Source organism: Ictidomys tridecemlineatus, chromosome 12 (genome assembly GCF_052094955.1).
Source record: "Ictidomys tridecemlineatus isolate mIctTri1 chromosome 12, mIctTri1.hap1, whole genome shotgun sequence".
Lineage (NCBI taxonomy): Eukaryota > Metazoa > Chordata > Mammalia > Rodentia > Sciuridae > Ictidomys > Ictidomys tridecemlineatus.
In genome coordinates, this window is record NC_135488.1 from 34,052,341 (window position 1) to 34,067,099 (window position 14,759).

Below are 14,759 nucleotides of genomic sequence, written 5' to 3' on the forward strand. Positions count from 1 at the left end.
CATTTACTAGTGTTTTTTCTTGTTTTCAATCTTTTTTTTTTTTTTATAGTATCATATTCCTGCTTTCAGATTTTCTCCTTCCATGCTTAGGTTTGTTTTTAAGTTTTCTTCTGTTCTTTGAATTGTCTTTGCTTCCTTGGTGCTTGAATTCCTATTTATTTATTTATTAATTTTACATTTTATCCTTATGTTACTGGTTTTCTTTATTTAGTCTGGTGGCCCTTTGCTATTCATTTTTACTTGAGAATGTGAGCCTGGGTTGGTTATTCTAGAGCCCTTTCTCGGGTTCTTCCACTGTGGCATATCTTGGTGTCTTTCCTGTTAGCACCATATGCTGAATGCAAATCAAGTTCTTTGCAAGTGGACAGGGCTCATCATGGGGTCAGGAACCAGCCTTTAGTCTGAGGAGCCTTCAGTGCCGGAATAGGTGTGCTGGAAAGTTCTTTAGTAATTATGATTCTCCCCAAATCATTTATTATTATTATTATTATTATTATATTTTAAGAAGAATCTTCTGGTTCAGTGGGAAAACAGAAGGTGAGATAAGAGAAGAGAGCTAACAGGCTGAGGATTTCTGTAAATAAACTTTAAAAGTTGCTACCTTTATTACAAAAGAGCCTTAACTAAATGTAAACTTAATGAGAATCTTTGCTGTTTCCCCGAGTAATACAAAGACCCCTGATGGCTTTAAGATTGATTTCCCTAAACGTGCACCCATGTGCATCCTAGACAGACCTTCATGATCCTGGAGTGTTCTGCCGGGTGTCCCTTGTGCCTGTGTGACACTTGATAAGAGTGTCACTTGATAAACGAACATGCTTCTGTTTTTTCCATGAAGCAGAAATTTGTTGCCCTCTCTTGCTGGCCCATGATCCTTTCCCATTCTTTGCTGTTTGGGGTTATTACCTTCGAAAACACTTTAGTCATTTTTTGTTCGGTTTCAGGAGGCAGCGAAGATGGGTGTGTGCTTAGTTTTTATCCTGAACCAGGAATCTTAAGTATCTGGGCTGTTTGAGGATTTGATAATTTTATAGATATGAAGCAGATATTTTCTTGGATTGTGTATTATAAAAAAATCATTTTGCACTCTGGCTCTCAAGTGAGATTTCTGAGTTCCTTCATTCAACAGGACATCTGTCAAAATAAGCAGCTTTACTAAGTCTCATCTGACAAAACTCTGCTGCTGGATTCTCCCGGGTGGGTCAGTGGCTCCTGATGTCCCAAGACCAGCGGTTGGTGACATTCTGTCTCTTCTGCCAGCCTCAGCTTGTTGATGATGTCTGTCCTCAGAATTGCAACGTCCTTAGGGGGCAGTATTTAAGAGCAGGAAGGGGAGGGGGTTTCTTAATGCCTTGCTGTAGAGGCTGGGGGCAGGGGGCATCCTGAGCATGCTCTTTTATGTTCTGTTGGCCAGCCCAGGTGTCCCCCCACCACCTGCAGTGGAGGCTGAGAACAGAGGGCAGGTCACAGGATAGAGGAAGCCAGAGGAGGGTTTGGGGCAGGCACCTGGCAGGGTCAACCAGTTTCACGTTGCCATTTCTCTTTTTCTGCCCATTTCACAAAGGACTTTTGACTCCTACCCCGTTTCCCTTTTATGTTACTTTATGTCATTTCACTCACATCTGTAAGAGAAAAACAGCTCCAGTAACACAGAAGTCACTTTTCAGAGAGTGAGAGAAAAGCCAGGGCTCCGAATACTAAAAAAAGATTTGATTTTTGAAAACTCCTCTGGGTGCCACAGCACACACCTGTGATCTCAGTGGCTTAGGAGGCTGAGGCAGGAGGATCATGAGTTCAGAGGCAGCCTGAGCAACTTAGTGAGTCTCCAAGCAACTCAGGGACACCCTGTCTCTAAATAAAATGCAGAAAAGGGCTGGGGATGTGGCTCTGTGGTTCAGTGTTCCTGGATTCAATCCTTAGTATCAAGAAAAAGAAGGAAAACTCCCCTATCATCAGTTGTACCCCAATTTTGGTCATTTTTTGTATCTTCTCTGGGTGTCTGAGACTTAAACTGAGATATATGAGCTGTCTCTGTAGCCCAAAGCATTGCACCTGTCCCGAGAGCCTGTTCAAAAGGGGTGTGCAGTGGCAGTGGCAGGAAGAGGCAGTCACTGCCACTGCCACTAGTCCGAGTGCCCACTCGGAGTCCGGGTGCCCATTTGCCCTCCCTGCTGCCCTCCCAGGGACCCACTGTGGTTCTTTTTAGAACCTTATTTTCTCTGCCTGGAGTCGGGCTTGTTGGGAGACTTACACAGCTGTGGTGGGGGTCAGTTGTGTCTCATGTCCAGTTCCTTGGCCTTGGCAACTGTAGAGCTGGGGAGGCGTCTTAGGACCCAGAGCCCCTCCTCATTTTAGACTCAGGAGACTGAGGCCCCAGGTCCCTGACATTTCTGAGCCTGGTTTTCCTGCCCAGGGCCTTGGAGCGCCCCTTGGATCATCTAAAGCAATGGGTACAAAGGTTTTTACATGTGGATTTTTAAACATTATTTTTAACAGTAGCCAATGGCCTTGCCTGCTTAGTGATTGAAGGATTTTTTAAAATAGCTTTCTAATTGTGACAACAGAAAAATCATTATATTTTCTTTCTTTTTTAAAATTTAGATGTATCCAGTTAAAACAGGCAATAGATGAGAATAAAAATGTTCTTCAAAAGCTAAGAAAAGTAAGTATTATGTGAATCATATTAGAAAAAAAACTTTTTATGTAAATATTTTCATGAAGAGGAATGAATTGGAGTCGGTAAGTTCCTGGGTTTGCATTAGAAATAAAGCCCAACCCAGAGGTGCTGAGTGGGGGCATGGTCTCCCAGGTGTGCTTCAGAGCAGAAGAGAACCTCCAGCCCTGCTGAGCTCTTCAGCATTAAGGACCCAGAAACCAGACACTGCCTTTCAAATGTGTGTATTGTATAACTTAGATGAGTTGCATTTTGGAGCCATTTTGATTTTAATCCCACTGTGGGTAGAGTCTAGCCCTCGGTGAGTGGAAGGAAGTCTCGTCTCGGTGGTGGCTCTCACAGCAATGACTGCCAGATTGGAGGAGCCAGCTTTACCCTTGGCCATCCCTTCAGGAGTTTGTTTTTTTTTTTTTTTTCCTATGGGCCTGAGTTTCATCTACGTGTCTAGGGCTAGAGGCTCATGGAGCAAATGGAAGTCACCTGAAAGTGTCCCCTGCCTGTGTCTGAATCCTTGTTACTGCATCTGAGTGTCTCTTCTGCATTTCTGCAGTGACACAGAACTTTTCAACGCAGGAGGCAGGCTCGCCCCGAGTTTGAAAACCTAGTTAACCCATTTCACAGATGGGAAAACAGCCTTCAAAGGTGAAGAAACAATGTCTCTGTCAGTAAGCGGCAGAACCTGGGACCAGCCCTCTCTTTTCTGACTCTGGAGCCAATATCCTGACAGACCCTGTCCCCTACTTGACTCTAGAGTGTCTGCAGTGCTCAGCAAAAAACAAAACGAAAACAAAACCATGTGGTTTTGTGTTTTCATTTGGCTTGCATTCCAACTCAATTACTTAACTACATTTCTTGTAACTCTGATGTATTTCCCTAAGGTAAGTATAATCTCACACTAGTCTTTATTTTGTCCTACAGCACTTACTGTGGTTTTTATTGTCATTTTTTTAAAGTGAATGTAATTAGGAAACTAAAATTCATTTTTCAATGAAATATTCTCTCCTAGGCGGATGAGTCTGCACCTGTCGGGAACTATAATCAGAGAAAGGAGGAGGAGCAGAATTTTCTGGACAAGCTTACTCAACAGCTGCAGGCGCTTGCTGTGACCACAAGCAGAGAACACAGAACTGAGTATGCCATCTTCTTGCCTTCATTCTTTTCTTTCAGATATTATGTTGCTATCATTTTTACATTTGATTCTGAAATAAATATATGCTATAACAGCATAGATATGAAGAAATGACCACAATGGTCTGAATAATGAGCAGTTATTGTGCATGATAGGACACGTCAAATCCCAAGAGAGATGTAAAGATGTGCACGTCCTAGTCTTTGCCCTCAGGTTACTCAAGATGTAGTTGGGAAAGCAAAACAGAGGTGCGAGAAGCTACGTAAACAAGTGTTAAATAACTAGGATGACGCCCTGAGTGTCAGTGTTGATGGGTAAGGAAAATGACTTGCAGTGTCTACTGACAGGGTCCCCTTTCTTATAAATGTTTTTTAAAAATTTGAAGTAGACACATAATTGTTTTTCTGCTGGAGAGAATGTTAATAATCTCTCTTACAAATTACAAAAGACTTGTAGGTATAAACAAACTAATTTGTAGGGAGCAACAAAATATCAATTATTTAGACCCTTCAAATGCTGTTCCCCAGCTTTTTACACTGTGGGGAAAATGGTAAGAATATTGACTCGAAGATTCTAGACTTTTCACTGAATTCCAGCATTAAGAATGACAGAATAGCTGATATTTTACTTAACTTTTCCACCACAAACAACTATAAAATCTGTGCAAATAAATAATATGCATTCTTTTCAAGTGAACATATAACATTAGCCAAAATGAGCCATATAGGACCAGAGAGCAATTTTCAATAAATTTCAAAGAAGTGAAATTGTCTATATTTTTTGATCTCTTAAATTATATTGAAGCTCAGTGACAGAAAAATAACTAGATATCATTAAAAGTCTGCAAATTAAGTTACATACTTTATCTGTATGACCCATTAATTCAAGAAAGTGTTGCACTGGAAATTGGAAAATATTTCAAATGATAAAAATGTATGACTCTGGGGCTGGGTTGTGGCTCAGCGGTAGAGTGCTTGCCTAGCACGTGTGAGACACTGGGTTTGAGCCTCAGCACCACATAATACCTTTATTTATTATGTCCAACTACAACTAAAAAATATTTTTAAAAGTATGTATGACTCATGGGTTGCAGCCAAAGTAGTGCTTAGAAAGGAATTCATAGCTTCAATGAATAATTTAAAAGATACCAAAAATCAATTATTGAAGCTGTTAACTTAAGAAGCCAGAAAAGTAACAAGGTAAGCCCAAGGGAAAGGAAAAAATACAATGGGAACAGAAAACAGTGACATCAACAGATAAACAGTAGTTGCAATCAGCAAAGGCAAACATTGACTTTTCTGTAAATATTAATCAAATTCATAAATTCTTAGCAACACTGATTAAGAGGAAAGAAATACAATAGTGATGAAGATAAATGGCTCTAGGTATATCCACATACTCCAGTATACATTCAAGAGCTCTACCACTGAGCCACCGCCTCAGCCGTCATCCTAACTGGCTTTGATGGGAAGCTCACTGCAGGCAGACATTGTTCTAAACACTTTACGGATTGTCACTCACCTGATCCTCATGACAGCCTTAGGAGTCAGGTTCTGTTGTTATCTCAACTTTTTTTATGAGAAAGGGAGAGCTTACAAGAAGGTCACCCACAGAAGAGAGAGAGCCAGAATCAAAACCCCCACTTGTGTTTCAAGCACTGTGTGAGAGCACTCAAGCAGCTGAGCACTCCTGAATGGGGGACCCAGGCCGTGGGTGGGGTGCTCTTGTAGCACAGGCCTCGCTCATATGAACCGGCTCCTTGTCCACCCTCAGTCCTTCAGGTCACGTGTGCTCAGCACGGTTGTGGGAACCATTAGTTGTACTTTCCTTTCATTGCTTTTTTTTTTTGGCCAGCTCCAAAAATGGAACAGTTCTTCAAGGTACAGAGGTTCTGCTCCAACTGGTTTTGTACTCGCATGTTTTTTCAAGAGATCTCCTCATACAAATGCTTTTTGTAGAACTGATGTGCTTACTGACAAAGAGGAAGATGAGGATTCTTCTGAGGAAGATGAAGAAGATGAAGATGTTGACGAAATGGAAGAAAGTGGTGGAGAGGAAGAAGAATTGGAAGAGGAAGAGGAAGAGGAACAAGAAAATGAATCTCCTAAACATACAAGTAGAAAATACATTGCTCTTGGAGATTTTACTGCTCAGCAAGTTGGGGACCTTACATTTAAGGTAAATAGAGAAGACGGGGACCTAGTGTAAGGAGAATGTTTCTAAAGGCTCAGTCTGTTTAAAAAAGGGATTATGATTTACAAGCAGTAGTTATGTGAGAGTCTATTATTAAAGTTACCTGTTCTAAAGATGGGGCTTTAGTGTTGATAAATCTTAACAAGGGGTAAAATTTTATAATTAGTTTCTGAATGTCATATGTACCAAGTTATTCAGGTGAGTTAGGCAGTGTTCTAGCTGAGGTAGGGGGAGCACTATCACACTTCTTCCTGTTGGCTTAGACTTGAAGGGGCGCACATCCATTCTAGGCCTGTGCATAGATAAGTGGCAGGTGGGATAGAAAATGAAGTTGTGGGGTCTTGTTTGTTTATGCAGAGCAGGGATCGGACCTGGCCTAGCCAGGCAGGTGATCTACCCCTGAGCTACAGCCTCAGCCATGCAGGTGTGGTTTGTAAAGGATTTGAGACAGTTTTCTGCTAGTGAAATGATTCAAAGAAATTTTTATTGAATATATAAATCTTAATCTTTTGTTTAACTTCAAAGTGTGACACTCATTAATAGTAAAATATGCAAGAATATTGTACAACTAATATCTTTATTGTTTTTTGTTTGGTTTGGTACCAGGGATTGAATTTGGGAGTGCTTTACCACTGAGCTACGTCCTCACCCCTTTTTTATTTTTACTTTGAGACAGGGTCCCTTGCTAAGTTGCTTAGAACCTCGCCAAGTTGCTGAGGCTGGCCCCAAACTTGCAGTCCTCCTGCGTCTGACTCCCAAGTCACTGAAATTACAGGCATGTGCTACTGCACTCAGCTAATACATTTTAATTCATAGGTTTTTTTTTTTTAACTTTTCCTGGAAAAATGCCACCAATACTAAATAATACTGTATATTCTAAGAAAGTCCTTGCTTTTACATGTCTTCAGTAGTGGAAATTACTGTTTTTCAAGGATGGATTATATTTCGTACATAAACAAGTATTGTTTTCAATGGACAAGTATTGTTGAAAACATGGATTAGGTAGGTAGGAACATTGGGTAAACTATTTTTGTTTCAAAATAGGGCTTAACTTAATAGAATCATTTTTCTTCAGGGATTTATATGATACTCCTGGAAGAAATTTTCCAAAGAGAGACTTACAAATTCAAAAATATTTTCTGCAATAATCAAATTGCTAGAATAAGTAGGGTCCTCATAAATGCTTGTGGAAATGGTCCTCATTTGCATGTAGAATTTGAATGTGTGTTGAGCAACCCAAAGGAATGATTCATTTATAGTCACAAAGGTATTGGGGTATGGCAGTAGGGAAGCATTTGATAAAAGTTAGGATAAATATTGAATTAAGGAAATATTTCCTTTTTTCAGTGTATATTTTAAAGCATTAGTAATGGAATGCTACTCATGACTATTGAGCTTTAGTTTTAAATTTGTACTTTGTTTTGCGTTAAGAAAGGAGAAATTCTTCTTGTAATTGAGAAGAAGCCTGATGGTTGGTGGATAGCTAAGGACAGCAAAGGAAACGAAGGTCTGATTCCCAGAACCTACCTGGAGGTGAGTCTTTGTTGTTTATGCTTTCTCCTTCAGATAGATCTCATTTTCAGTTAAACATTAAGCTATATTCTTGGATCAGTTGACTAGAGAATGACTTGAAATTTAAATAATGTTTTACAGAGACAGGGCGTGGGGAGGACATTGCGTATTGAGGTCCTGGGGGCCTGTGAAGAGCTCGGGTGAAAGTGAGCCCGGGAGCATTCTCAGCAGGAGGTGGCTCTGTGAGCTGGTGGTGTTTATAACAACTAAGAGGCATTTATTATCATAAAACATGGCCACTGTCCACTTGGTGTTTACTTGCACAAATACATGACCTCCTTACCAAGATATCAGCATACTGTCCATGCCTGCTTGGTCCTGAGTCACAACAGCACATGCTGCGTGGTGCAGACACCTGTCTGGATGAGCTCTGTCGGATGGAAATAAGAAAACCCACCCACGGGATTCCAAGTCTTCCAGTGACCACACTGAGTTCCTGACGGGGGGTGGGGTTATTCTCTGACACCACGGGTGTCATTTTCCATATCAGCTCCTTAGCACCAGCCAGTGTTCAGCAACTCAGTTGGATTCTGGCCTTAACTCCAGGATTTAGCACAAGTGTCACACAGTAAGGGCACAGTCCCACTAGACTGCCCTCTGTTCAGATGCCAGTCACATGTCCCAGCAGCCACTTGTACTTCTGACTGATTGGCTAAAAATTCAGAAGTCTCCTCTCTTCTGCAGGGGTCTGATGATTCCCTAGGGTGACTCACAGAACTTGGGAGAACACTTTCCAGTCTATCCTCTGTATCTGAGGATACAGAGCAAAAATATCTTAAAACAGTTGCATCTATATTGAACATGTACAATTCTTTTTCTTGTCATTATTTTCTAAACTATACAATATAATAATAATTTATTAGGCATTTACATTGTGTTAGAGATCATAGGTATTTTGTATATGATTTAAGGTATGTGGGAAGATGTGTACAGGTCATATGCAAATACTGTATCATTTTATATAAGTGACTAGAGCATCCTTAGGTTTAGTATCCATGGGGATTCCTGGGACCAATCCCCTGAGGATACTGCGGGACAACTATACTTGGATGTACCAGTTTATTATAAAGGATGCAACTCAGGAACACCAGTGAAGAAGACGCACAGGGCAAGATGTTGAGGTGGGGCATGCAGGACCTAAGCATGCTGTTCCCCAAAGCCTTTGTGTATTCACCCACCTGGAAGATACCCAAGCCCCAGCCTCCCGGGGGTGTCTATGGAAGTTTGTTTATTCTCATTAACTAAATCACTGACCATTGGTGATGAATTTAATCTCTAGCTCCTCCATCCTCCCTAAAGTTTGGAAGGAAGAGTTGAAGGTTCCAACCTCTAATCCCTTCCTGAAGCTGTCTGGGGGTCCTCTAGAGGCACCTCACTAGCCTGCGCACTAGAATGGTTGAACTTCTTAGGAATAAGAAAACTTCTTATGAATAAGAATTCAGGAAATTCCAAGAGTTTTAGGAATTCTTTGCCAGCAAAAGACACAAATATATATTTTCATTACACACATTAAGAAGTAAACAAATAGGGGCAATTATTTTTAATATTTTATATTGTCTAGTATATCAAAAATATCGTTTCAACACATGATCTATATTTGGACATTGAGTTACTTGTTTTATATTAGGTTCAAAATCCAGTGTGTGTTTACGTGGACAGCACATCTCAACCTGTGCTAATGTGAAGAGCTCAGTAGCCACGGGTGGCAAAGGGCTATGCACCACGCAGGACAGGTCTAGGTCGTCCTTTGGAAGGCAGCAAGCATTCCAGCTCGTGGTGACATTTATTCAGGGTGTTTGCAACCTATAATCACCATCAATTATGCCACAAAGAACCTAAAATTAGCTTCTATGAATTACCAAAAAGTCTCCCCAAAGCAGCTCACCTGAGGTAGCTGCATCTTCTCCCACACATGGAAGGAGTGTGGAGATGGCTTTCTGGTGCTGGTTCAGGCCCCACCTGGAACTCCATAGCTCCAAGTGAGGCAGCTCTTCCTGGGTTACCTCTTTAGTTAAGTCAGTGGCCAAATCCTTTAATGATTCTGAGCAGCAAAAGGAAAAAGAGGAAAGAATCAAGAAATATGAACTGCTATCTAAGGAGGTAAAAAGTTTTCTGGAAGTTAGAAAACTTCAGCCATGTCTCGACGACCAGCATATTTAGTCCCCAGGCCACATCTAGCTGCAAGGGAGGCTGGCTGGCCAGATGGAGTCTCAGCAGGCCCCATGAGTCAGCGGTTCTGCTAGAGAGGAAGAGGTGGAGGGTGGCCACCTGCAGCCTGTTTGGATCAGTCTGCATGTACCTCTTTGTAGACTCTTGGTTGTTCCTCTTGGGTGAAATCCTACATGCTTGTCAGTGCTTCAAAGGGTTTACACCTTTATATCTTGATTTATTTTACCAATTTTGTCTTGGCAAAATTATGGCTGCCAATGTTAAGTGTGGGAAGCCATTCTGACACATAACTGGGTGGCTCCCGTTAAGGGTCTGAGGCATTCTGGCTGTGTCGGAACTTTCCAGGCTATTTCCTGATGAGAGAACCCATCCCTGTGGGGGTGTGCCTGACCACTGACCCTGACCTTGGAGTGCAGTCCCCCCTCAACCCTCATTGGATGGAATTCTCCCCTGAATCTCTTGTTCCCCAATAAAAAGCTACTCCCAGGCGTGTTCAAACTCTCTCTCTCCTGCTAGCCCTGGGTAATCCTTGCTGCCCTGCTGGGCGGTTAGAGGAGGGAACCAGAGAGGAGAGCCGTCTCGGACCTGGCAGTAGAAATAAGGTAACTGAGTCTGTGTGTTTTATTTTGATCTCTTTTAGGTAACTTTTATGCCAAGAACCTCATTAATGAAACTATTTCGCAGGCCGCATGGTGGAGTTAAAAGGGCTTATTTCCCCATGCATCTGCCGAGGCTGGCCAGTACCAGTCTTTCTTAGCCTTTGCCAATGTGGTCAACAAAACAGCCTCATAGTTTTTATTTGTACTTGTGATACTCCGAATGAGGCTGAGCATCTTTTTTTAATGATTTACGACCATTTGCGTTTCTTCTTTGTGGATAACCAGTTCAGTTTCTTTGAACATTTTTCAAATGAATTTTTTAAAAATATCTTTTTCTTGATTTATAAGAGCTTTTTATAAAACTAACCCTTAGAACTTGGTGTTAATGGTTTCTTTATTGACCTTCAGCTTCGTGTATTTTTTATTAGTGAAATCTGCTAGCATTTCCATTTATGATTTTTTAAATTTTGGTATCGTAACTGCAAAGGGCTTTACCCCACATTTATTTTCTCCTATCAAAGGTAATTCTTTTAATTTTTTTCATTTGAATAAATTCTACCTGGGATTTATTTTGGTGACTTTGCTGATTACTTTAGTTTTTGTCATTGTTTCACATAGTGAAGTTATCAGTCCTGGATTGAAATTTTTTTCCCTGTCACATAAAAATTCCCCTCTGTGCCTGAAAGTTTCTGAAAGTCGTAGCATTTTTATTGGTTGATTTTTGTGTTAGTTGGAAAGCACTTCCTGTTTCAACACTTTTTCAGCCCTGTGATAAAGAAGAGGAGCAGGCGACAAGTGAAGAGGGCAGTGAGGAGGACACCGGGGGGACGGAGGGTGAATCTGAAGCTAATCAGAGGTACAGAGCGCTGGAGAGCGAGCAGCTTCTGCCGACTTTTTATTTATTTTTACTATTAAAATAATGCAAGATTTTCTTGAAATGGAGTCAACTTATACCTAGAGAGCTTTTCATATTATTGTTGACCTAAAGGTCATGGCTACTTTAGTTTTGCAATTATTTTTAGTGCATTTAGTTCTAGCTTGGCCTCGCCTAGAGATTGTTTGGTCTTCAGAATCTACTGAGTGTTTGTACTTGTTCTCTGATTCCTGTGGTGAGGGGCAGAGGCTGCGCCTGCACTTACCTGCTCTTTCATTTCCCCAGAACTGATACTCGCCGCGGTGCTGTTCAAAAAGCTATCTCAGAGGTTGGTATCTGCTGTCTTATTAATAATACTTTATATTTGATGTCTTATAATATTTTTGGCAATTAAGACATTTGGGATGTTTTAAGTGTTTTATTTCCTGTAGTTCTAGTTGAGTTCAGATTCAAACCAGGATGGAGACTCTTCGAGACTTCCCAGGCTCAGGTGTGGAAGGTGCAGGGCAGAAGGCTTCTCTTTCTGCCTTAGCAAGCCTGAGCTGCAACCAACATTTCTCATTAGGGCTTCTGTACAAGAAGAGTAGATCATCTCATTCATGGTGTGATTTCGGAGCTCGGAATCTTTCTCATTGATCCTATCCAGATTATTTATCATTTTGGCAAAGGCAGGCATTAGATTTTAGTTATGATTTGAAAAGTCTGAAAAACCCAGAAAGGTAAGACACTATCTGTAATCCTGTCATTTAAAAAAAATGACACGACAAAATGAAAATTCTCCACCCCGTGAGTAATCACCATGAACGGTTCAGTTAGCATCTTCCTGACCTTTTACTGCTCTTCTAACTCCCAAGGAGATGCTAGTGGTATCATCTGCTGAAAGGCAGTGCAGTTGGGATGGGGCTAGAGCAGGAGCATTACAGTCAGAATGTACTTGAAGCAGTGATCTAGAAACACAAAGCTCTGCGCCCAGCACTATGTGGGCCCCAAGTCTTTGTGAGAGTGCAGATCCAGTGATGGCCACGTCCTCTCAGGAATTGGGTCATGTTGCAGCACTTTCCCGACATGTGCACGTGGTGTTTTCCCGTTGGGTTGGGCTTGCTGTGGTGCTGAAGGGACACAGTGGGGAGGTGAGGAATCATGGATGGAAGCGAGCAGACCACTTTTGTTTGTCCTCTCCTCGGCAGATGAACACCGTGGATGTGTTAACCAGCATGGGGGCTATCCCCGCAGGCTTCCGGCCTTCCACACTCTCCCAGCTGCTGGAGGAAGGTACGGTGGCGCTCGGCCTCTGCAGCCATGCTTGGAGGCTAATTTTTCTCTGGTAGCTAAAACAAGTTGAGGAAGATGCCGAGTCTCACTTCTCTTTGGAGCACGTCCTTTCCTTGTCCCTCTTGTGACCATAAGCAAGGACTCCAATTCTATGAGAGGGCCATCTGTTTACCTGTGTTGTGGGCTCCAGCCCTTCCCTATTCTCTTTAATTGCCAGCCCTTTCCTGCTCTCTAGCCTGCCTGTCCTGCCTTCCCCTGCCACCACTGTGAGCAGCGCACCACAGTGCCACCAGCCCATCCCTTCCCAGCACAGTGCTACCAGCCCATCTCGTCCCAGCACAGTGCCACCAGCCCATCCCGTCCCAGCGAGGAAGCCTCCCTTCCTCTGCTCCTCTTCACAGCAAGGGCTCTCCTGGAGCGTTCCGTGGGCTTTCTGATTCCTGTTCACCCTGGATTTCCCGCTACTTGGCAACTTTTGTCTAGAAGCTCATTTTGAAGGGGAGTCATGAGGGGCAGGCTGGCTCCTGTGTGCCTGAGCCATTAACTGCGGGTGGAAGGGCTGCTTCAAGGTTACTTCTGCTGGGAAGGTTCTTCCTGCCCCTTCCCATCCTGTAGTCTCAGGGTCCCTTCTACCTTGGCAGCGATGCCCACTCTGGCAGCGGGGCTTCCCTCCCACCCTGTGAGCACACGCACTAGTCTCATGTGCCTACTTCTCTGTTTCCCTCACTCAGCTGTGGTCAACAAGGATTCTCGGCTCCATTTCCAGCTCCTAGCACAGCCCATGGCACAGGGCAGGGACTCAAATGATTTCTTAAACAAAAAAGTGATTTTATAATAAATGTTCTTCATGATAAACTATGGAAGAGAAGTATAAAAATGCTTATGTATCTCCCATATCCTGCGTGGGCAAGGGAATGGCTTCCCTCCGGAGGGATGGGCTGGCTGGGAAGTAATAGTTAAAAAAGTACCACGAGATGACCTCAGAACACAGGAAAGCAGTTTCAGAGCAGGGGCATCAAAGGGCAAAGCTGACCAGATGGGTCTAGCTCCTAACAAAGAATGCAGCCCGCGCTTGCTTTATTTATATTGGAACACATCAAAGACTTTTGGTAGAAAATTCTTTACCAAAGCAGGATAGAGGTGGGGACAGGTAGGCTGCTTCATTCCTGACAGGTCATACCCATCTCCGGTGCTGCGCAGGACCTTTTGGCAGAGTGGAGGGGGAGTTCACTTGCATTGGGTGGTCTTGATAGCGGAAGTGCCACTATAAGTTCCCAAATATGAGACCTGCCCCCTCGCTGGCTTCAGTGCTGAAAAGGTCCTCGTGCATTTTGTGGATGGATTCCTGCACTTCTGTGTTAAGAAGTAAAACTAGGTTCTGGGGCTAGGCTCAGTGTAGAGCGCTTGCCTAGCACATGTGAGGCACTGGGTCCATCCTCAGCACCACGGAAGAGTAAATAAATAAAATGAAGGTATTTTGTGCCTCTACAACTAAAAACATATATGTGAAGAAAGAAGCAGGGCTGGGACTGGGGCTGGGCTCAATGGCAGAGCACTTGCCTAGCATGTGTGAGGTACCAGGTTTGATCCTCAGCCCCACATATAAATAAATAAAAATAAAGTTACATCAACAACTAAAAAAAATTTTAAAAAGAAGCAAAACTAATGGTTATGTATTTTTTCTAAAATATATAAAAAATGTTACAGATTTCTGCATTTTATAGAAATATTTGAATAAATCATCTTCACTATGAAGCATGTTGTTGGTCTAAACTCTTTAAGATCTTCCTTAAAACTATCTTAAAGTAGTCTTTTATCAGTTTTTATCTTAAAATTTTGAGCATGATTCTATCTTGGTTCATCTGACTTGGAAAGCAAGTTGCTAGTAAGCCCCTTGGCATTTTGGAAATATCTGTTTCCTAAATTTGTAGCATAATGTCTTAGACTTTTGGTTTTGAATTTCATTCTTCTTTTCATAAGAAAATAAAGGAAAGCTGTTTTTTCAGGGAATCAGTTTCGAGCAAGTTACTTTCTGCAACCTGAGCTCACGGCGTCACAGCTGGCCTTCAGAGATCTGATGTGGGACGTGAAGACAGGCACTGTGAGTACAGCGACAGCAGAGAAGCTGCAGCCTGGCTGCCGTTGTCCTGGGGCCAGCACATGAGTGACATGTGGCTTTAAAGCAGTGGTGTTCACATAGCCAAGGCAGCACCTAGACTTGGTCCCCTGACTCTGGTTTCTCTTAGCGGTTGTGCCCTCCTCCCATCGCCACAAAGG

The 14,759-nt window shown here is 42.5% G+C and overlaps 1 protein-coding gene across 6 annotated transcripts in view; it reads left to right on the plus strand.

The window, feature by feature from the left end:
* The window catches only part of Nphp1 (nephrocystin 1), a 47,456-nt gene that overhangs the window by 5,793 nt on the left and 26,904 nt on the right, over positions 1–14,759 (plus strand). For 3 of the 6 annotated variants that reach the window (XR_013428685.1, XM_078028389.1, XM_078028390.1), the window contains exons 3-10: positions 2,602–2,662; positions 3,681–3,805; positions 5,762–5,981; positions 7,428–7,529; positions 11,101–11,192; positions 11,496–11,538; positions 12,398–12,482; positions 14,489–14,583. Coding sequence is in view for 5 of the 6 variants with exons in the window: in XM_078028389.1 (XP_077884515.1) it covers positions 2,602–2,662; positions 3,681–3,805; positions 5,762–5,981; positions 7,428–7,529; positions 11,101–11,192; positions 11,496–11,538; positions 12,398–12,482; positions 14,489–14,583 (823 nt within the window). In the remaining variant the exon portion in view is untranslated. Of the gene's footprint in view, positions 1–2,601; positions 2,663–3,680; positions 3,806–5,761; positions 5,982–7,427; positions 7,530–8,553; positions 8,690–11,100; positions 11,193–11,495; positions 11,539–12,397; positions 12,483–14,488; positions 14,584–14,759 lie in introns of those variants that run through there. The other 3 variants (XM_078028393.1, XM_078028391.1, XM_078028392.1) reach the window with 3 other exon arrangements.